General features: G+C 44.1%; 4 protein-coding genes across 5 annotated transcripts; 2 read left to right on the forward strand and 2 right to left on the reverse strand.

Annotated features, from left to right (window-relative positions):
* Positions 1 to 2874: 2874 nt before the first annotated feature.
* Atu (Another transcription unit) lies at positions 2875 to 5921 on the reverse strand. The gene is made up of 4 exons (XM_017152822.3): positions 5766 to 5921; positions 5646 to 5709; positions 4754 to 5582; positions 2875 to 4235 (listed from the first exon to the last, which is right to left on the reverse strand). Exons 1-4 carry the CDS (start codon positions 5794 to 5796, stop codon positions 2934 to 2936), a joined length of 2226 nt encoding a protein of 741 aa, XP_017008311.3. The 5' UTR covers positions 5797 to 5921; the 3' UTR covers positions 2875 to 2933.
* A 251-nt stretch (positions 5922 to 6172) lies between these two features.
* On the forward strand, positions 6173 to 13722 carry Rga (CCR4-NOT transcription complex subunit regena). 2 transcript variants are annotated; one of them, XM_017152823.3, is made up of 8 exons: positions 6173 to 7188; positions 8842 to 8977; positions 9039 to 9253; positions 10200 to 10449; positions 11241 to 11804; positions 12604 to 12808; positions 13231 to 13395; positions 13464 to 13722. In XM_017152823.3, exons 2-8 carry the CDS (start codon positions 8845 to 8847, stop codon positions 13681 to 13683), a joined length of 1752 nt encoding a protein of 583 aa, XP_017008312.1. In that variant the 5' UTR covers positions 6173 to 7188; positions 8842 to 8844; the 3' UTR covers positions 13684 to 13722. The 2 variants fall into 2 exon arrangements, with proteins under 2 accessions (XP_017008312.1, XP_017008313.1); XM_017152824.3 differs by having other exon boundaries at positions 10200 to 10431.
* A 1646-nt stretch (positions 13723 to 15368) lies between these two features.
* On the forward strand, positions 15369 to 18711 carry asl (chromosome segregation ATPase asterless). Its single transcript, XM_017152802.3, has 3 exons — positions 15369 to 15617; positions 15674 to 17518; positions 17577 to 18711. Exons 1-3 carry the CDS (start codon positions 15501 to 15503, stop codon positions 18612 to 18614), a joined length of 3000 nt encoding a protein of 999 aa, XP_017008291.2. The 5' UTR covers positions 15369 to 15500; the 3' UTR covers positions 18615 to 18711.
* A 269-nt stretch (positions 18712 to 18980) lies between these two features.
* SecS (Sec synthetase) lies at positions 18981 to 20866 on the reverse strand. The gene is made up of 4 exons (XM_017152803.3): positions 20613 to 20866; positions 20431 to 20560; positions 19330 to 20346; positions 18981 to 19267 (listed from the first exon to the last, which is right to left on the reverse strand). Exons 1-4 carry the CDS (start codon positions 20724 to 20726, stop codon positions 19134 to 19136), a joined length of 1395 nt encoding a protein of 464 aa, XP_017008292.2. The 5' UTR covers positions 20727 to 20866; the 3' UTR covers positions 18981 to 19133.
* Between the last annotated feature and the right edge of the window lie 57 nt (positions 20867 to 20923).

Raw genomic sequence — 20923 nt, forward strand, 5'->3', positions numbered from 1 at the left:
ATCCATAAGTCGTAAAAATATATAATTTTTTTGTTTTAGTCCTTCAAGACGGCCAGACACAACCAATGCATTTGTTTTGCACAGAAGGCCAAGATAATTAAGCTATAATATTAAATGTGTTTTAACAGTTCAAAAGCTACATTTAGTTCTCGACGATTTTTTTTCTGTATGCCACAATTCAAAAGGAATAAGATACACGATTTTTTATATAATACACAGTGCTATAATGTGCATTTCTGCGTCAGTGATTTTTAACTTCGCGCCTAATTTCGCAAGAAAAATAATTATTTCTAAAAAAAGTACGGTCTGGGGAAATTTCGCCACCCTACGCTAAGGGTAAATTCGCACCTATTTTAAATACATATTTTTATATTTGACGAGCTGGCTAACGAACAGACTACCAGCAGCAGCAACAAATATAGAACGTCAACAAAAATGGTACGCTTGATCAGTGTAGCATATTTTCAGGCGTTAAACTCCCTACATTTTTCAGGTGACGAAATTTCCCCAGTTGTGTGGTGATTTTACCCCCCTGTGTGGTGAGATTGCCCCAGTATATTGGTTTTACATTTTATTTTTTTATAAATCACCAAGCTAATTAAAAAAATAGGGGAATGTCACATTTTAAAGCTTGGTGCTAACCGCATTCAACAATAAAAATAGAAATATGATAACGTGTCTCAAGATGGACAAAAAATAGCTTTGAAAAAATGCTGACGAAATTCCCCCACTCTCCCCTACACATTAGGGCGGGTCGATTTCTATGGGGCCGAAAAAAGTGATGAATCGTATAGAGGGAACGTAATCTTTAAAGGATTCTAAGCCATACTGGCGAACATACTTTGGTCTAAAATGACGTTTTACCTACTCCCAAACGCGAATGAAAAATACAGCTCTTTTTGAGGAAAATATATAGTAGTCAGCTCAGATGTAGGGGAGAGTGGGGCAATTTCGTCAGCATTTTTTCAAATCTTTTTTTGGTCCATCTTGAGACACGTTATCATATTTATATTTTTATTGTTGAATGCGGTTAGCACCAAGCTTTAAAATGTGACATTCCCCTTTTTTTTAAAATTGGTGATTTATAAAAAATTAAAAAGTAAAACCAATATACTGGGGCAATCTCGCCACATACAGGGGTAAAATCGCCACACCACTGGGGCAATTTCGTCACCTGAAAAATATAGGGAGTTTAACGCCTGTAAATATGCAACACTGATCAAGCGTACCATTTTTGTTGACGTCCTATATTTGTTGCTGCTGCGGTAGTCTGTTCGTTAGCCAGCTCGTCAAATAAAAAAAGATGTATCTAAAATAGGTGCGAATTTACCCTAGGCATAGGGTGGCGAAATTTCCCCAAACAGTACTTTTTTAGTAATAATTATTTTTCTTCCGAAATTAGGCGCGAGGTTAAACATCACTAACGCAGAAATGCACATTATAGCACTGTGTATTATACAAAAAAACCTGTATCCCTTTTCAATTGTGGCGTACAGAAAAAATTTCGTCGAGAACTAAATGTAGCTTTTGAACTATTAAAACACCTTTAATTTTATAGCTTAATTATCTTGGCCTTCTGTGCAAAAAAAACGCATTGGTTGTGTCTGGCAGTCTTGAAGGACTAAAACAAAAAAATTATATATTTTTACGACTTATGGATTCCGAGATATTGCAGGTGACGAAATTGCCCCTGTGACGAAATTCCCCCACTCTCCCCTATTACAAAATTTGAAATTGATATTCAGTAAGATATCTGTGCTGACTACTATGATATTTTCTCAAAAAAGCAGTATTTTTCATTCGCGTTTGGGAAGGTCAAACGTCATTTAAGACCATAAGTATGTTCGTCAAAATGGCTTAGAATTCTTTAAAGATTACGTTCCCCCTATACGAATTTTGTGGTCCCAAATCGACCCACCCTAGTACACATATTTCAGGACGACTGAAAGTTTTAGATCGCTAACTTTTAAACTGTGATCGTTAACTTTAATATAACAGACGGACAAGCCTATATCGCCTCTCCTAGTGATTCTGATCAAGAATATAATTTTACTTTGTAGGGTCGAAAACGTCTCCTTCAATAAGTTAAGAACTTCTACCCAAAATTATAATACCCGACTATGATTCAAACCAAAAGTCCGTTACTAATCTTACGTATTTAAACAAACAAAACCAACCGTCTTTGGTTGGAAAAGAGATCACTACTAGGACTTGAAATATAAGGATTGGTGCTTTTAAAGTGCTTTGAAAACATAAAAAACAAAGAATCCGTTTCCTTGTAAAAATTCCCGAAACAAACTTCAACATTTTTCCAACTTGAGGTCCTTTTTCTCAGAAAGCTTCGGGAATCTTTTCGGGGATTGGGGATTGAAAGCGAACACGATTGTATAGCATCCATCGCGGTTCATTTTTGATGTTACATAGTGTTATTAATGAAAGAAATATACGTACAAATAAATTAAATTTCGATTATGTAACTTACATCATGTAAGCAACATAAAAAACACATGCGAATATGATAAAAATTGAACTTGCATATAATGCTCTCGGAAAGAATTTTAAAAAGTTAAATGATTGGCGAACAGTTTTCGTTTGAATTTTTTGGGATTTAACAGAGTATCAACAGAGGGCATTTCTTGGAAAACGTTCGCGTAAATTGAATCCTTGAGAATATTTCGGATGTGACCACGGACAAATATACCCTTTTATTCTACGAGTAACGGCTTGTACCCGATTACCAAATATTGGAGAAAAACAAAGAGTGCCCAATATACAGAACGTTCCCTCATATTTACATTTACGTTTCAATACCTGTATGAAAATATAATATGCTGTTAGGCCTTACGCAAGAGATGGTAACAAACAGTTAGCAAGTAAACATTATAAATTTCCTTTATTGGTCGAATCAAGGAGCACAAGCAAACTTCACCAACTTAATTATCGTTTTCACTTCCCGATCCACTGCCAGAGCCAGAACCACTTCCGCTTCCACTGTCCGACTTGCTGCTGCCTCCGCCGCTCTTTTGGCTGCCCTCGTTATCGCTACCGCTACCGCTGCCGCTGCCCCCTCCGCCGCTCTTGCCACTCTTGCCGCTCTTGGCGCTGCCGGCATCAGACTCGCTGTCGGAGTCGCGCAATGCCTTGCTGGCCTTGGCCTTGTCCACCTTCTTGCTGCGACGCGCCTCGAAGTCGGAGCCCTCGTCCTCGTCCGAGGAGTAGATCGTGGACGCCTTAACCTCCGCCTGGCCGCCACCGGAGCCCTTCTTGTACCTATTCTTAATGGCGCTCAAACTAATGGCATTTTCATCATCGCTGCCATCGTCGTGCTGGTAGGACGAGGTGCCGCCTCCGATGAGTGGTTCGCCGGCACCCGATTTCTTCTTCTTGGGCTGCGCCTTGTGTTGGTTGCGCATAGCTTGGCGTAGCTTGGCCTCCTCCTCTTTGAGCTGCGTGGGCCTATCCGTGGTGGGATCCTTTCCGACCTGTGTCAGGATCTTGATGCCACTGGTCTTGCTGGAACGGTCGGCCAACGACATGGTCATCTTTTTGTGCGTGAACGATTCCGTGGAATGTGGACGGAAAGTGAGCTTAGTCCTGAACACCGATTGGCCCTGCAGACCAGTGCCCTGGCGGATGAACAGATGGTTGTGGTCTCCCAGAAGCGGCTGTCTGTAGGCATCGAAGATCTCGTTGCCCAGGTGAAGAGACATGCTGCCGTCCGACCATCGCACGAATCGCGCATTCGACTCGCGCACCATGTCGCCCTTGTTGTCCATGAACTCACGCCAGCGGATCGTGTTGCTCACCTTGAGCTTAATACGCTGTCTTCCCTCCTCGTCCATGGTTTCCTCCTCATCTATCTCATCTTCGTAGGTCTCTGGATCGAAAGGATGAGTGACCACTGACAAAAAGTTGGGAAGCTTTATGAAGTGTTGCTCTTTTCCAAGGTCCGCAGAAATGCGCGGAATCTCCACATCGATTCGCGTCTCGGGCAGCGGCTCAGGTTCGTCTTCCTTGGGCGCCTGCTCCGCCTGGGACTCGAGTCTATCCCGGGACCGGGACCTCGACCGGGAACGCGAGCGGCTCATCGAACGACTTCGGGATCGGGACCTACTTCGACTGCGACTCTTAGACCGAGCTGGAGATTTGGACTGGGAAGGCCCTGCCTCTTCCTCGTCGTCACTAATATCATCGGCATCTCCGAAGATGTCAGCTGCTGCAGGGGCTTTCTTTGCCTGAAAGATTGGGAGAATTAGTTTTTCTATCAAAAAAGCTTCGCAGAAGCCCCCAGAAATCCAACCTTCTAGCTTTTAGTTTATACGGATAGACGACGGATTTGGCATTAATCAGTGATCATTCATTTACTCTACGAATAACGAGTATACCAATTATAGGTTTGTTGTTTTGAAGTGGCATGCTGGTTTTTGACAATTTAAAACCAACATTCAAAACAAGGCAATAAGTTCGCTGATATTCCGATCAGCGTAGATTCCGAAACGCTTGAACTGTGTCACATAACTCTCTTCCATCCAAAAACTGTATGATTTGTGCATTGATGTACGTAAGTAACAACGGATATATGTTGGATAAGATTCCTGTCACACACATCCACACAAGTAATTTGGAGGTAGCATAAGAGTCTCATTCATTATTTCTTCTAACTGCAAGGGTATATAAACTTCGGCTTGCCGAAGTTAACTACCTTTCTTGTTTTAGATAAAATCTTATTCAAGAAAACAATTCAATGTCTCACCTCTTGATCGGACTCGCTGTCTGAGTCGATCAGCCTGGATTTCTTGGCCTTGGTGGGCGATTCTATGTCGCTATCGCTGCCGCTCTTGTTCTTTTCCTGATCGGAACCACTCGCTTTGCGCGCCTTTTTCTTGGGCACACCAATGTCGCTGCCGGAACCGGATCCACTGCGGCTGCGACTCCTGTTGGGCGAGGGAGTGCCCGTCCTCGAGCGTGACCTGGATGTGCGACTGCCACTCCTGCTCCTACTTCTGCTGCGACTGCCGCTCTTGGAGTTGGCGCGCTCATCGTCAATCTGCAGATTGGGCGAATTAGAGCGGGACTCCTCGTTGCCACTGCCCTTGTGTGTGCCACTGCGGGAGCGCGATCGAGACCTGGCGCTGTGTGCCGAGCCGGATTTGCGACTGCGAGCGGATCCCGATCTTTGGCTGCGAGGGGATCCTGATCTGCGACTTTGCGGAGAGCCGGACCTACGGCTTTGGGGAGATCCAGACTTGCGACTTTGGGGGGAGCCGGATCTGCGGCTATGTGCGGATCCTGATCTACGACTTTGAGGGGATCCCGACTTGTGACTTTGTGGCGATCCGGACCTGTGACTCTGGGGCGATCCTGGCGACCCCGATTTTCGGCTGCGGGCAGATCCCGATCTGCGACTGCGAGCAGATCCTGAACGCTTACTACGAGCCGAGCCCGACCGCTGGCTTTGGCGGCTTTGAGCTGATCCTGACCTGGCACTTCGAGGAGAACCTGAGCCGGAGCGCGAGCGGGAAGATCTGGAGCCCGAGCGGGATCGATCGCTGCCACTGCCCGATTTACGGCTGTGAGGGGACCTGGAAAACATAGGCGGACCAATCAACACACTCTCACGCCTCCCAAAAGGTGCCATTACTTACCCGGGTGCACTGCCTCCTTGCGGCGTGACACTGCGGCTGCCGCTGCGACTGGAACCGGATGAACCTGCGAATGCACTTAAATACCAGTTCCGCTGGTCACGAAATTCACAAGCCACTCACCACTGTCATCGTCCGAGTTTTGGTCACCCATATTGCCAATTAAACTTAATTAAATCTTGAAAAATCGCAAAGGAAGATAATTTGCGGCCGGGCAACAAAGTTGAGTTTGGGAGGCCTAGGCACTATCAGACTAATCGATAACTAAAACAGGCGAGGACGCCTACGAACGTCCAGACCAGATGGCAGCACGATAGCCGTTTGCGACTATCGATTAAATGTAAACAACTACTTGATTAGGAACAAATGAAATTAAAACTTGTATTTTAAAATAAAAAATCTTAAATAATGCTTGAATTACACTGGAAAGAATGCTCATACAGCCCCTGAAGGCCACGCAACCGCTTCGTTCAGAACTGCCAACTATCGATAGCAGCCCTGCATCGATAGCAAGTTTTTACATCCCTAATTCCTGTGTGTTTGTATTCGTGACAGCCACAAAGTTTTTTTGCGGAACATTTTTGTGTACAATTTAAGGCCATTTCGGGCGCTAAATAATTGTTTACTGCCCCTCGATAGTGGATCGTAAAGACCCGGCTCCACCAAGTTCGAGTGCATTTGCGGGTCGGTGGCGTAAAAGACTCACAAATCGAGCAAAGAATTTGCCCAATTCGCTGCTTCGGGTGAAATTTCAATGAACTGAGAAAACAAAGACAGACACACACACAAACACACACACAGGGTCACAGACACAGTGCTTGTGCAGCAGTGAAGAAAGAAGCAGAGACAACAGCGCAATAGCGAGCAATTATTTACTTACAATTAAAATACAAAAAGGAAAACACTACCAAAAACCAAAAGCCATTGGCCAATCCGAGTGTAACGTGCGCGACATTTGCATAAGCGTGAAATAAAAGTGGTCGCAAGAGCGGCGCAGAAAAAACGGAAAACTTTTTGCCTCCGCCAGGCATCAACATCCTTCGGTACTCCCTCTCTTTGAGTCTCTCTCTCTCTGGCACGAAGACCACGCTGCATACAGACGAGGCATATATACACACGCACAGCAATATATATGCCATTTATTTAGGGACGACACGGCGCGGAAAAGTACTAACTAACCTCGCTCCTGCTACGGTTCCAGTTCCAGTTCCCGCTTCCCGTTTCCCGTTGCATCCTTCCAGCCAGTTAGCCAGCCAGCCTTCCAGCGAGTGAGTGCGAGGGAGAACAAGCGACTACAGCTAACCAGCGGCTGCCCAGTGGAAATTAGCATTAGCAGATATCCTTGCGGATTTGCTGATTCGGTGATCCGCCACAGTCACGGCGCCAGGACAACGACTCCCACGTCCTCGTCCCGCCGGCCGCTTTGGAATGTTAAATGCGGTGAGAACGATCCGATCAGTGTATGTTGTTGTTGCTGGACAGAGTGGAAAGCGAGCGTTAACAGTGGAAGTGCAAGAAGCGGCAGTATCGTCTAACGTTAATTTAGGTAAGATGCGCAGCCCTCCGCTCTTCATTTTCGCCTTGCTGTGGCCGAGCCGCCCAAGGTTACAAGGTTTAATTTACTTGGCCCGAAAGTTTCCGCTAGCAAGAGTTTTTGTTGTAAGCGCGGGTGCCAGTGTTGCAAAGCGGTGGCCGGGTCAGCTGATAAAGTTACATGCGCAGGGCAGGTAAAACGGCAATGGATGGCTAGGTTTCAGGTGCCCTAATGGCAATCATTACCAATAATCGAATTCTGGGAAGATTAGCCCAGGTGAACGGGGAGGTGGCCTAAAATCCTGTGTGGATGGGTTTGTGTGTGTGAAGAACTCTGGATTACAGTGGACTTCCGATAAGATAAACCGTTTGACACAAGAGAAGCAATCAATAAGAATCTGTTGATAACAACTGAACAATTGTAACAGCACCAGTCTTTTACGGGATGATAAACTTTTAACCAAAGACCTATAAAAATGTGAAGTGGACACATTTTTAGGTTTTCCATAGAAACTCCTTTAGTACATTATATAACTTATCTTAAACTACATATGCAATTAAACAATCCAAAACTCCAAATTGTAAACTTGATTGACTTATTATTTTCGTAAGCCAATAACAAAACAAAATGTATCGCTTAGTAAAATGATGTCGAGTTTAAGGGCATGTGGATTTATTTGCCTAAAAATCGTATGGTGTTATCCCGAAACTGACAGTATTTACTGTACACCTTTTTGCACTTTTTAGAACTGCTTCACCACTACCTTCACAATTGATCGTGCGACAAGTGCAGGCGTATCCTTTTGCATTCGCCCCATCCCTCTTCCTCGCATCCTGCCGCCAGTCATTCTGGTTTTGTCACCCACACCACTGCCATTGTCTTCGTCTCCATCTTATCCACACGGCCTGTGCATGTGTGCCCACGCCAAAGAGGAACGCAATAATTGCCGCAGCCTTTTTGCCTCTGTTCCTCCCCCTCCTCCTTCACCTCTCACTTCTCCTCCTCTCCTTTGCTCTGCTTGCTGTCCGAATTCGCCAATCGACAGCTGATGCGTCGGCCATTTAACGGAATTGAATGGCGAGGGCGAATTTGTTTATAGCATTGTATGTTGCTTACCCTTTTAGGCATCCCCTTCGAAACGGAGTTACGCAAATTAAACTAGACCACCTATACCTATATATATATATATTCACGATTAGCGATGCTTGGCTTGGGCCCAAGGCTCCACAATTTTGTTTGTTTATTTGTTTAACACGCATATGTTCGCATTTAGTGTGCGACAATTATCTGCGGGGAGCCGATTTGTTATCACTATAGTCCCCCTCCACTGAGTCACTCAGAGTAACAACTCTTGTTTATGGCCAAAGAATATTCCCGATTCAGCCCTTTGACAGCGGGTATTTTTTGATTACGGCGCAGATGGCTCTGAACAACGCCGTAGGTTATAAGAGAGAAGATTCAGAATACGAAATCCAGAATAAAATATATTTGTTCTGGGGTTACGATAGTTGTTCAAATTTATTTTGTATGGCCATCAAAACAAAGCGCGAACATTCTTTAAAATGATTTGTTTTTTCTTAATGGGTGTTATTCATACTTACAGCGATAAGAATGCCCACAAAAATAGAGGCGCTGCATATTAATCGACAACCCCTTTTATTACAGATTATGGCGAATTTAAATTTTCAACAACCCCCGAGAAGTATAGCGAACGCGGCGTTAGCTGGCCGGACAACTGGCGGATTCGGTGGTAGCTCCCTGGCTGGCCATGTGACGCCCACGTCGGGCATGTTCCAAACCGGTAAGCAGGTGTTAATCCAAAGGTTTTCATGGAGCATCCCACTCACATTTGCGTGCCACAGACTTCGCCAACCCCTTTCCAGGAGCGGCGAACTACGTACAGGCGCAACAGCAGCAGCAACAACAGCAGCAGCAGCCCCAACTGTCGCCGAACCGGAATGCCCAACTCTCGGTCGGCGGACCCGCTATCTCCAGCGGCAACCGGAACGCCAACCTCTTCGGCCAGCGGCAGTTTGTGGAACGGCGTGCCATGCAGGGATTGGGCAGTGGCCCCATGGTGAGGACCACTTAATAAAGTCCATCTTCTCCAACTCGAACTCGTTCAAGTGTAGCTTTTTCTAACTTAACAAAACTTTTTCTTAAACATTTGTCGAGCGTTTCTTAAAACTTTTAAGGAACTTAGTTTTATTGATCATAACTTAGGTGTCAATACAAATTTTTTTAAGATAGATTAGAATGTATTAAACATTAAAAACATTTTTTTTTATAAGGTGAGCTTAAATTCCACTTTTATTCTATACCAGCAAAGATAATCTTAAAATTTCAATGAACAGACCATTTTTATTTTATATGTTGCTCATTTACTAGAAGACCGTCACAAAATGGAAAGCTCTCGATTTTTTGAGGGGGTTTTCATAAGTACTTTTATATTATGGAGAGGGTGTATAATAATGTTCAGACGTTTGTAACGCAGTGAAGAAAGCGTTTCCGACCCTATAAATATTTTTATATTCTTGATCAGGATCACTAGGGGATTTGATATAACCATGTCCGTATGTTTCAATACCGATTGCGAGCTCCAGTATAAAAGCTATGTGCTTTTAGTCGTTTAGTCGTATAGCTCCCATAGGAGCAAACGAATATAAATTGCAAAAATTGAAAATATTTGACAGAAATTTCAAAATCATTTTTTATGAAAACCTTGATCAGGTTAAAAGCGATTTTCGGAAGTCTAAATTTTATAGCTCGCCTAGAAACAATATGGTAAAAAAGTTGAATAGTTTATGTTTTTTTAGGATATTTGCATATATTTTGTAGTTTGTTACTTTTCTTTATATATTTATAATGTTCTAGTTAATTTTTTTTCGTAAAATCTGCAAGGGTTTTAAAACTTCTGCTCTTCGATGTTTATTTCCATTCCCGTTTTTATAAAGATTGAGTTGGAGTTAGACTAGTTATAGGCATATTTCATAAGACCTGGCTAACTAAATTCCTTTCCACAGTCGAACATGGGCAACTTCATGCAGACGGGTCGCGGCGGCTACGGAACGGGCGGAGGCGGTGGCGGTCCTTTGAATAACTTCCACGTGTTCGGCGGAGGTGGCGGGAGCGATGCCTCTACGCCAGCCCTGCTCGATCCCACGGAGTTCCCCTCGCTGACGAATGCGCGCGGCCAGAACGACCAGACACTGCCCCAATCAAATCCGCTCCAGCCGCCGGGCAGCAAACCCTATGGTAATTTCTTTACCTCTTGTGAGTTCAAATCAAAATCCACTTCTTTTTATTTATTTCTGTTTATAATTACGATTAAGAACCTGAAAACCTGAGTGTTTTGTGATTAGTTTCTCGGGCCCACTTAGTTATGCTATGCGGTGATTGTATTTGTGACTAATCGGGTAATGGTGTTGGTATGGTAAACGCTCAAAAAATTCAGGACTAACCTAGTTATATACAAATATAATAAATATTAATACAGCCACCAAAGATAATAATCTGTCAACTACATATATAGATCATGCAAGGTCATTTATTTTAAAATATTTTCATTCTTGGTAACTATGAAAGTTTGGACCAGCAAATATGTAACAAAATTAGTTAAATAAAAGCGTACTAAGTTCACAGTTTTCCGATTAACATTTTATTTTACCATATACAAAAAATGGAGCCTCTAGTCTCCTAGAATCTTCATGCTTAGTTCCAACTTTTTAGCTTTTATAGTTTCTGAGATGTCAGCGCTCATACGGCCAATCAGATAGACAAATGGAAATGGGGAAAAATAATAAATACATGTTTTAAAAGCGACTACTAATACCTACTGGTTATGACAAAATGGGACTAAGTCTTTTGGGTGCTATTAACATACTTAACAACTTATTACCATTTATTCTCTATTAACTTATTTGGTAAAATAATCCTTTTTTGAGCGTCTACCATTATTAGATACAAAATATGTAGTTTGTATGAGTTTCATCTGCTTTTGTAAGTCACTCCTTCGCTTCACTCATTTCCCCTGGCGACCTGCTCGCTCCTCTTCCCGATTTCAGTTGGCATGGTAAAGCAACCGACGTCAGAGCAATCGGAGTTCACGATGTCAAACGAGGACTTCCCTGCGTTACCGGGTACCCAGAACTCGGACGGCACAACGAACGCGGTAGGGAGCGGCGGCGGAGCAGGAGGCTCCGGCGGTGCCTCCACAGAGAACCACTTGGACGGCACGGAAAAGCCGATGAATTCGATAGTGGTCAGCGGATCGGGCAGTGGTAGCAGCGGCACCAACGTCGGCGTTGTAGGCGGCAATGGTCTCGGAGCAGTGGGAAGTGGCCTAGGTGGCGTGGTAGTGGGCGGAGGGTCTGGTAGTTCAGGAGGCGGAGGAGTCGGCGGCAATGCAGCCAGCGGAGTTGTCGGCGGGTCGCACGTGGGACTGGTGGGCAGCAACAGCGGCATTGGCGGCGTCAACAGTGTACCCAACAACAATGCCATGATGGGCGTGGGCGGCGGACTGGGCAGTGGTAGCAGCACATCCGGGAGCGGAGCGGGCGGCGAACACCTGAACGATAATTCCAGCAACGATAAACTTGTGAAGAGCGGCGTGCAAACTTCGCCAGATGGTGAGTGCCGAAATTTCAAAGTGATTCCACGATAGTCAACATTTTTCCAATGGTCTTAAGATTTTTTGAGCAACAAACTGAAAAGCACAAATGCATTGGACAATTTTAAAGAACATTGTAATTGTAATTTTATATTTAAAACAAGAGAGGAAGATAACTTTGGTAAGCTCTTGCAGTTATTAAAATAATCTCTGCAATGGTAAACAAATTAGACTCATGCGTGAATGTATTCAAAGTTTAAATTTTAAACATATATACTGTACAGTACTATTCTGTGCTCAACATTTACTGAAATGTCTACTAAGTGTGTAGTGTAGTGTAAATGTCTAAGAGGCATAACGAGATTTTTCAAAAGACAATTTTGGACAATAAAAATGTTAAGGCCCCGCGCAACCAACCAAATAAAACTACCATGGTGAATAGAAGTCTGAAGAAACCGCGGGTTGACAGATTGAGTAAATTTTATCACTGACGAATTGCGATGAAAAGCACAAAGATACGAAAATGATAGTCATGGGCAATGCCAACAAAAATGAAACATCGAAATCTTTAGTTAAGGACATCAAATCACATACACCTTTTAAGGGATTAATGAATGTATTCATGCAGGGGTCTAATAAAAATATAACGCCGAATTATTGTAATTCTTTAAAGTAACTCTGATTAAGAAATAATTGGTAAAAATAAGTTCATACTTTCAAATGCTTCATTTAAAAATGCAAACACGCTTTCATGGTTTTATGTGTACAATAGTTTGCACAGGTTGCATTACTAATACTCAACACGTTTATATTAATAGGCAAGGTCACAAACATACCAGCGACCATGGTGAACAACCAGTTCGGCATGGTTGGCCTGCTAACGTTCATTCGGGCTGCAGAAACGGATCCCAACTTAGTGACTCTCTCCTTGGGCACGGATCTCACGGGCTTGGGCCTGAATCTGAATTCACAGGAGAGCTTGCATACAACATTCGCTGGTCCGTTCGTCGCACAGCCCTGCAGGTGAGTTTTTTTATTTTTATTGTTTTTAAATTACAATTCCTTATATGACGGCTGATTGTTTGAAAACAATCACTCAAAAAATAACTGGAAACGGTTCGTAGGGTTATTTAGTAGTGTACTTAATCGTTAAGTTGTGATTTTTATTAATTCTTTTTTTATAATAATTACGGTAACTGTTTTTAATAAATCCAATCATAAATTTCCTTAAAGTTTGAATATTTTATTTCAACCGAGGTTTTCGTTATTTGCAACATTAAATAATTATAATTTAAACAATAGACTTTGTTTTTAAATAATTGTTGTACCGAAGAAATAAGAATTATCGTGTCTTAATTATTTATTATTACTCTTCACACACGTGTTAATTTTTAAGAATTATTAAAGTAATACTAAATCACTATAACATTTGATTACTTTTGCAGAGCACAAGACGTTGAGTTCAACGTGCCACCCGAATATCTGATTAACTTTGCGATAAGAGACAAGCTCACTGCGCCGGTACTGAAAAAGCTTCAAGAAGACCTGCTCTTTTTCCTTTTCTACACGAACATCGGCGATATGATGCAATTAATGGCAGCTGCTGAGTTGTAAGTATTGCACTTCCGACACAATCCCACTAAAATATATATACTAAAACTTTGATTTTGTTTTGTAGGCATAGTCGCGAGTGGCGGTATCATGTGGAGGAGAAAATATGGATAACTCGAATTCCTGGCATTGATCAATATGAAAAAAATGGTACAAAAGAGCGCGGCACCTTCTACTACTTTGATGCGCAAAGTTGGAAACGTTTGTCCAAGGTTTTCCAAATAGATGCCGAGAAATTAGATAAATGTCCCAATATAAGTGCGTTTATGAATGGACAGTCTGTATAAAATTAATAAAAATGAAAAAAATTGAAAAAGAACATATAATGCTGTTGTTTTTGCATTGCAACAAGGACTTTTAACCATAACATTAATTATAACTTTTATTACACAAATTAAATAATCTAGTTGTGTTTTATTTGCACTGTCAAACCGCCATTTTAAAGTTAAAGGACTCTGTCGACCGAAAAAAGTTGAAAAATCCGAACTTTTACAAGAGAGAACGAAATAGTCGGGTTCGTGTCCCGACTATCTAATACCCGTCACTTGGCTAAAGGGAGTGCGAGGGAGAAGGATATATACAGGGGTGTCACAGAAATCTCTTCCAACCGAAGACGGTTGGATTTTGCATTGATGCACGTAAGAACTTTAACGGATTTCGGTTGGAAATAATTTCTGTGACACCCCCGATAACCTTTTTTTGATTGCGTATAACTTTTTAATGAATGGTCCGATTTTAAAAATGTTTTCTACATTTCGATAGGTATAAGACTTATACTATAAGTATACAAAACAAAATTGCCTTTATACTTCTCGGAAATCTTTAAAGATGTGGGCGCTGGACACATTTTAAAATCGTTAGTGGGCGATTGTGGGCGTTAGAGGGGGCGTGGCGTTCGGTTGAAATAAACTTGCGCTGCGCAGGAGGCTCAAGAATATGTGTGGAAAATCTCAACCTTCTAGCTTTTGTAGTTTCCGAGATCTCTGTATGAACAGACGGACAGACGGACATGGCTAGATCGACTCGGCTAGTGGTCCTGATCAAGAATATATATACTTTATAGGGTCGGAAACGCTTCCTTCTCCCTGTTAAATACTTTTGCACGAATACAATATACCCTTTTACTCTACGAGTAACGGGTAAAAAATCCACCAAAAATCCAATTTTTCATGGATTTGGGCCATACTTGGCTTGTTTTATTCGGTAGGGTGTAAACTTTAAGTTTGTACACATTATAATTTTTTAACGAATTTATTTCAAGTTTTTTTACGATACATACAGCCGACTTACAGTGGAGCAAAGAACACCTTTTTCATCTTTGTCAAGCTGCTGCGCTGCCATTTCTTTTCCAATCATATTGATCTGTATGGAAAAGTTAAGCTCTGATAAACTGGCCCAATTGGGTGGATATGAGCCGAGATATTAGAAAAGATTCGAAAAAAGTCAGAAATTTAACATTTTGAACTTTAAAAAATCTTTCAAATAAAACTTTGCTATCGAAAAAAAAATTAGTGGTATTTTTGTGATCTAGGGCTCCAACACTACAACTCAGTGTTGTTGTGTGCAGCACTCCAATAATATTATTTTGTAACCTTGTGTAATTTGTAGTTTGTTGTTTTTAACCAGTTTGCTATGTGTGGTCCAAAATCTAAGCTCTTCTGGGAACGAAAATAATAACTAATACTAAGTAAAAGTGTAAGCAGCCCCACAGTACAATTTTGCTATAAGTGGCCAAAAGAGCACAAATGTTGTCATTGATTATTGCAATATTGTACAAAAAGATTATAGTAACGAAATTTGACGCGTTGAAATCCCGCTTCATTTATTGAGATGAGCAACAGCCTTATTTCACCGCGGTACTCAGATGAGCTAGGGAAATCCCAAACAAAAATACCACTATCCAATAGGTTAACATTTTCTTTACAGCCAAATTATTTACCTAACAGCATCGGTGACTATGTTAACGGCAAGGCGTTAGGACATTTTCACGACAGAAGCTGGAAGAAGAAGAAGAAATAGTTGCCTACAACAACAGCGACTGCGCCTCGGAAAAATATTTGAATTTACGCTCCGGAAAGGAATTCCAGCGTCGCTTTGGGCGGATATGAACACGCCAGGTATGAGCCTGTTCCAGGGGGCGGACACCCTGAACGTGAACTCCACACTCGATCGCCAGGAGGAGGAGGAGGCTCTGCAGGATCAAAAGAGACGCGAACAGGAGGTGAGTGATCTTGGAAATCCTGGTAAATAATGTCACCGATTCCATTTCTACGCAAGCTGGGGCATCTGCTGGAGAACGCCTTCGACGACCTGGACGATGAGGAGAACACAATTGACTCGACGACGAATTACCCGCCGGAACAGCCGCCGGCTGTCCTGCCAAATTACCCAGCGCTTTCGCACCAGATGCCGCTGCAGGAGGATCCTCAGCAGGCTAACGAGATACACCGCCTCAAGATGATGCTGGAATCCAAGAGTCACGAACTGCAGAACGTCAACCAGATCGCCAACGCCGCGCACAAGCAGCTGGATGAGTTCCAGAAGCGCCTTTCCATCACGCAGGCCGAGCTGGAGCGCGCCCTGCGGGAGAAGCAGAACACCCACGAGCTGCTGGTGGAGACCAAGGAGATTTGCTCCAACAAGGAATGCGACCTGGACAAGATGCGCTCCGAGAAGAAGCAGTTGGAGGAGGACAACACACGACTAGTGGGACAGTTGGAGATCACCAAAACCCTGCTGTCCGACGTCCAGTGCAAGTACGACATGGTGCAGCGGGACAAACACAACCGGGAGGAGCGCAGCGCCGAGTTACGGGTAAAGCACATCGAAGACACCCATCGAGCCCAGTGCGATCTCTTCCAGCAGCAGCTCATGCAGGTCAAGGATCAGCTAGATCGCAAGCAGAACGAGCTGGATCAGATTACCTCGCGCTACAATGCTCTGCAGTCTGGCCATGAAACCATGCTGCTGGACAAGGCGGCCAAGATTAACGAGCTGAGTCAGGCTCTGGATGTGGCGCAGATGCGCTGCAACCAAATGAGCAGTAGGCCCGATCTAGAGGCAGAGAATCATCGACAGCAGCAATGCATCAGTGACTTGAAAGCCCGCATTGCCGCCCTGGAACAAACGGTCGCTTCGCTCAACGAGCGCCTCAACGAAACCACGGCGGAGCTCGACCTTATGGACTCGCTTATTCAACAGCATCAGGCGGATGAAACGCCCTCCGGGAGGCTAAGCCAAGTGGGTGGATCCCGCCTAGTGGGTAGCACACCACTGAATCCCCTAGACAGGGTTAGCCACATCAAGCAGGAGCTGTATCGAGCGCTAGCCAATCTGAAGAACAAGCGGGAGGAGGTGCGGCGCCTGGAGAAGCACCTGGAGGAGCGCAACCAGGAACTGCGTTCGTTGCGCGACCAGGAGAACCAATCTTTAGTTCAACTAGCAACCTTAAAAGAAGCGAAAATGCGTCTAGAAAACAAAGTAAAAGCCATGCAGCAAGAGCTGGAAGAGCAACAGCAGAAAACACAACAGGAATCGGGGTTACAGGCACAACTGGATGCCATAATAACAGAGAGAGATGCACTGAAGGAGAAACGCCAACACATTGAGGAGCAACTCAGGAATGCCGAGAAGGATCTAGAGCAACTAAGGCAGCATCACGAGAGCCTCCAGGGAAATTATGAGCAGCTCACACAGGATAATCGCCAGTTGCGGGCCCGAGCAACCGCGGACAACCAGCGTTTAGAGCTGGAAAGACACAAGATACTTTTAAAGGATTCCCAGAGCGAGGTGGAGAGACTCAAGAAACTATACGCTGACATCGCGACAGACAAGGAGACTTTGGATTACGAGTTACGAAAGCTTAGGGAATCGGACACGCTCAAGGACTTGCAGGAACAACGCCAGCAACTAGCGACTGTTCAGCGGAATTTACAGCTGGCTGAGCTTAAGTCCCAGGAGCTAAAGAAGCTTCTGGAATCGGAAAAACTCAGCCACGAGCGGGAGCTGCAGACTCTGCGCCAGAAGAGCGAGCGGGAGAAGCGGGAGGGGGCCACTGCGGCGGCCAAGGAGAGCTCTGATAACTGCAGCAAGTGCATCGAGAACCTGGCAGAGATTACAAAGGTTAGCGAGAAAACCACTCTTTATTTTATCAGTAACTTAACCATTCTACTACTTCCAGTCCGAAATTCAGCTGTTGAAGCTACAAAACGTAAACTCAATGCAGGCCAAGGAACTAAAGGAACTGGAACTTGAACTGGAGCAATCCAAATTACTGCAGACCGAGATGCAGGAAAAGATCGAGCTTTCCAGCAAACAAGACGAGCTTATTAACGACCTCAAGGAGAAGGCCGTGCAATTTGAGGCGTACATAAAACAGCAGGAGGAGTATCAAAAGAAGAAGTCCACGCCGAGTCCAAAATCGAATTCAGACTCCTCGCCGAGCCCATCACCGAAAGAGCTTACCCAGGAGCGAATTAAAGCAATCGAACAACGTGTTCGCGATGAGATGGCCAAACTATTTGCCGCCGAACTGAAGAAGTTCACCTCCCGCCTTCAACAGACCGAAGAGCGGAGCCAGTGCCTCCAAAGGGAATACCAAGCGGTGTGTGCAGAACTGCAGCAGCGGCAAACGGAGGTGGATCTGCTCAAGCAAACCATCCTGGCAGAACGCGAGAACATTGATGAGATTCTAGCCGGCAAGGATGAAAAGCAGAAGGCAATGCTGCAAAAGTGCCGCCAGGAGCTGCAAGCAAAGAACCAACGAATCGCCGAGCTTCTCCACGAAGTGGAGGAGCAGCACGCCAGCATCGATTCAGAGAGACAATCGATGAAGGCAGTGATGGCTCAGTGGGAGAAGCAGCGGCAGTCCATCGACCAGGTGGAGCAGCACTGGCGCCAGCAGCTGGACTCGCTGCGCACCACCCACGAAGAGGCGATGCGATCCGCGCAGCAGCGCTATCAAAGTGCCAAGCGCACCGCGCACAACTACAAGCTGTATGCCGAGGACAAGGAAGCGCATATGAAGCGCGAGTATGAACGCATTAAACACGAGTACGACCTGTCGCTGGCCAAGATCGAGGCGACCATGAACCAGCACCTAGAGCGGCGGAGTCGCGAAAGGCACCGCGACAAAGAAAACGTGCCGAGCAATTGCAGCAGCAACCCAACCAGCAGCTCCAATAATAAACCCAAATGCAATGGTCTCAGCAAAAGCTAGGCAGGGTGATAGGTATAATTTTCTCGTTAGTAAATTATCGTTATTGCATGCTCCGCCATATTGTTCAAACAAATATAAGTTGCTATACATTCCTAAATGTTTGTTTAATCTGCATAGAACTACAAAAGGTTTTACCGTTGTTTTTGTGTGTGTAGTGAAGCCGCCATGAAAAAATTACAAATTAAATTAATTAATTTGGCTGTATTTCACGCTCACATCCCAAAGCTGTTTAAATAACTAACATTAAAAAGGGTTTTCTAAATAAGAAATAAGAATTCCTATTTTCAGTAACTTCCAGAGTTTTTCAAACTATATAAGAAAGCATTTAATAGTTAGTTTTATGACAGAAAGTTTACACACCAACTGTTTTGAAAAAAGTAATCAATTTTATTATTTTTTACATTGTATTACATATTTTATAGTTAATGTACTATTATATCTAGAATTAGGTTCGTTTACTTAGGTAATGTGTTTTTTAGTCGTTTTTCCATTTGTTGGCTTTCTGTTTTACTTGAATTTTTACTTTTGACTTAGCTGTTGCCAGCACTTGCTAAAAATGTCAACAAATTTGTCGACCTCGTCTCGAGTTATTCCAAGGGCTGACGCCACAGTTAAATAAGGCACTTTTAGGTCATCGCGGTGGGAACCAAAACCTGAACCAAAAATAACGTATACATTTAAGTATCGCAAGCAACACATTCCTTTTATTACTTACCCAGGAACTTATGGCCATCGATGGTTTTTGTTTGCCCAGGCACTACTACTCTTGCTCCGGACACTCCACGCGTGTGCAGCATAGACCCAAGCTGGGTTATGCTCTCCTTTCCATCCGATGCAATCGTACCCAGTGTTATTGCCAAGGATATGGAGTTATAGCTGCTGTCGATCACCATTTCTCCGCGACTCTCTGCGAATTTCTTAAGGTTATCTCGGAGGTATATAAAGTTTTCTTCCCGCTGCTGAAGAAGCGCCTGAAATCCGTTCCGACCTAGCGATAGCAGCGTCATAAAGACGTCCAGGGACTGGGAGCCACTGGCTCGACCCGCATAACTGCTGGCCACTTCGTGGAGCAGACTCTCATTGAAACTGGCCACAATGGCACCGCCCACTGGCACCAGCAGATTCTTGTCGGTGCTCTGCACAAAGTAATCAATGCGTCCGACTCGATTGGCCCGCTCCAACTGACGAACGATGTCCTTTACCTGCAATCCGTAAGCATTGTTGACCAGGTGGGGAAGCTGTGCCTCCTGTGCCAACTTGGATATCTCCACAATGTCATCGCTGTTGCGGGGAGCAAAGCAACTGGTGGTGGTGTAAAGGCAGAGAATGTTTTCTACCCCCAACGACTCTATCTCCTCCCGGAATGAATTAATGTCGGTTAGGAGGGAATCTTCTTTAACCTGGCAGGGGATGATTACCGGCTTCAAGCCCGCCGCTGTGATGGCCTTAAAGCAGGACTTCTGATCGATGCGGGACCAGAGAACATATTTCGCACCGGGTCTCCGCTTGCGAAGACTCTGCAAACACAGGGTTAAAGTCATGCCGGTGCACATCGGTACCAGAAAGCAACCGGCACAACTGGACAGTCCCATTCCACGCACAAGGTCCAGGATCAGGGCATTTGTGAGGCGTGCGAGCAACGTGGAGCCAGCTGCCTTAGGCTGCGCCTCCAGTAAATCTCCGGAGCGCCCGATTCCGTGACCAAAGTTATAGTGCCGGCGGGCCACTAGCCCTGTATAGTGTTCCATGCAAAAAAAAAGGAAATTAAGCAGTTTTCCCAGAAATCTTTAACAACCCAAACGATCGGTAAACTCACTACAGGCAATTCGGGCCTCCCGCTCTCCCAGTCCGACCTTGTGGGGAAAGTTGTTGCTGTCCAGGGACGCCAGTTGAAGCACAAGCTCCTCAATCTGCTCATCTGACCACCCATTTTCCGGCAGCTTCCGCTGGAAATTCAATTTAATTGCTTGAAAAATAGATTTGCGTTTTTTTGTTTACCTTCTCGAGGAGCTCCTTAAAACTGCGGTGCTTGCTGCGTTGGGCCGCCAGTCCGAGCTGCAAATAGTTGTCTGGCACTAGTTTTGCAGGTATATTTACGGAATCAAAGTTCATTTCGGTTAATACAACATTAAACTAATTATATCAAAAAGTAAACAATATAGATCTGTGCGCCAAAATGTTCCAATTGGTTTCTGTGAAGTCTTGAACGACGTTGCCAGATTTTCGAAAATCTAGCGATTTTGTATGGATTTCTATGAATGAAACAAAAATATATAGGGTTGTAAAAATAGCTATACTTTATATAAAGT

This window comes from Drosophila takahashii, chromosome 3R (assembly GCF_030179915.1).
Source record: "Drosophila takahashii strain IR98-3 E-12201 chromosome 3R, DtakHiC1v2, whole genome shotgun sequence".
In the NCBI taxonomy this organism is placed as follows: domain Eukaryota; kingdom Metazoa; phylum Arthropoda; class Insecta; order Diptera; family Drosophilidae; genus Drosophila; species Drosophila takahashii.

What these genes read in the sequence shown, in the direction of transcription:
- Rga (XM_017152823.3), top strand. Translation starts at nt 8,845, where the DNA reads ATGGCGAATTTAAATTTTCAACAACCCCCGAGAAGTATAGCGAACGCG. An exon ending in GATTGGGCAGTGGCCCCATG is followed by an intron (nt 9,254 to 10,199) that starts GTGAGGACCACT and finishes TCCTTTCCACAG; the next exon opens with TCGAACATGGGCAACTTCAT. An exon ending in TGGTAATTTCTTTACCTCTT is followed by an intron (nt 10,450 to 11,240) that starts GTGAGTTCAAAT and finishes TCCCGATTTCAG; the next exon opens with TTGGCATGGTAAAGCAACCG.
- Atu (XM_017152822.3), bottom strand. Translation starts at nt 5,796, where the DNA reads ATGGGTGACCAAAACTCGGACGATGACAGTG. An exon ending in AAACTCGGACGATGACAGTG is followed by an intron (nt 5,710 to 5,765) that starts GTGAGTGGCTTG and finishes GTGCATTCGCAG; the next exon opens with GTTCATCCGGTTCCAGTCGC. An exon ending in ACAGCGAGTCCGATCAAGAG is followed by an intron (nt 4,236 to 4,753) that starts GTGAGACATTGA and finishes CCAATCTTTCAG; the next exon opens with GCAAAGAAAGCCCCTGCAGC.
- asl (XM_017152802.3), top strand. Translation starts at nt 15,501, where the DNA reads ATGAACACGCCAGGTATGAGCCTGTTCCAGGGGGCGGACACCCTGAAC. An exon ending in AAAAGAGACGCGAACAGGAG is followed by an intron (nt 15,618 to 15,673) that starts GTGAGTGATCTT and finishes TTTCTACGCAAG; the next exon opens with CTGGGGCATCTGCTGGAGAA. An exon ending in ACCTGGCAGAGATTACAAAG is followed by an intron (nt 17,519 to 17,576) that starts GTTAGCGAGAAA and finishes TACTACTTCCAG; the next exon opens with TCCGAAATTCAGCTGTTGAA.
- SecS (XM_017152803.3), bottom strand. Translation starts at nt 20,726, where the DNA reads ATGAACTTTGATTCCGTAAATATACCTGCAAAACTAGTGCCAGACAAC. An exon ending in GGAGGCCCGAATTGCCTGTA is followed by an intron (nt 20,347 to 20,430) that starts GTGAGTTTACCG and finishes AACACTATACAG; the next exon opens with GGCTAGTGGCCCGCCGGCAC. An exon ending in CGATGGCCATAAGTTCCTGG is followed by an intron (nt 19,268 to 19,329) that starts GTAAGTAATAAA and finishes TTTTTGGTTCAG; the next exon opens with GTTTTGGTTCCCACCGCGAT.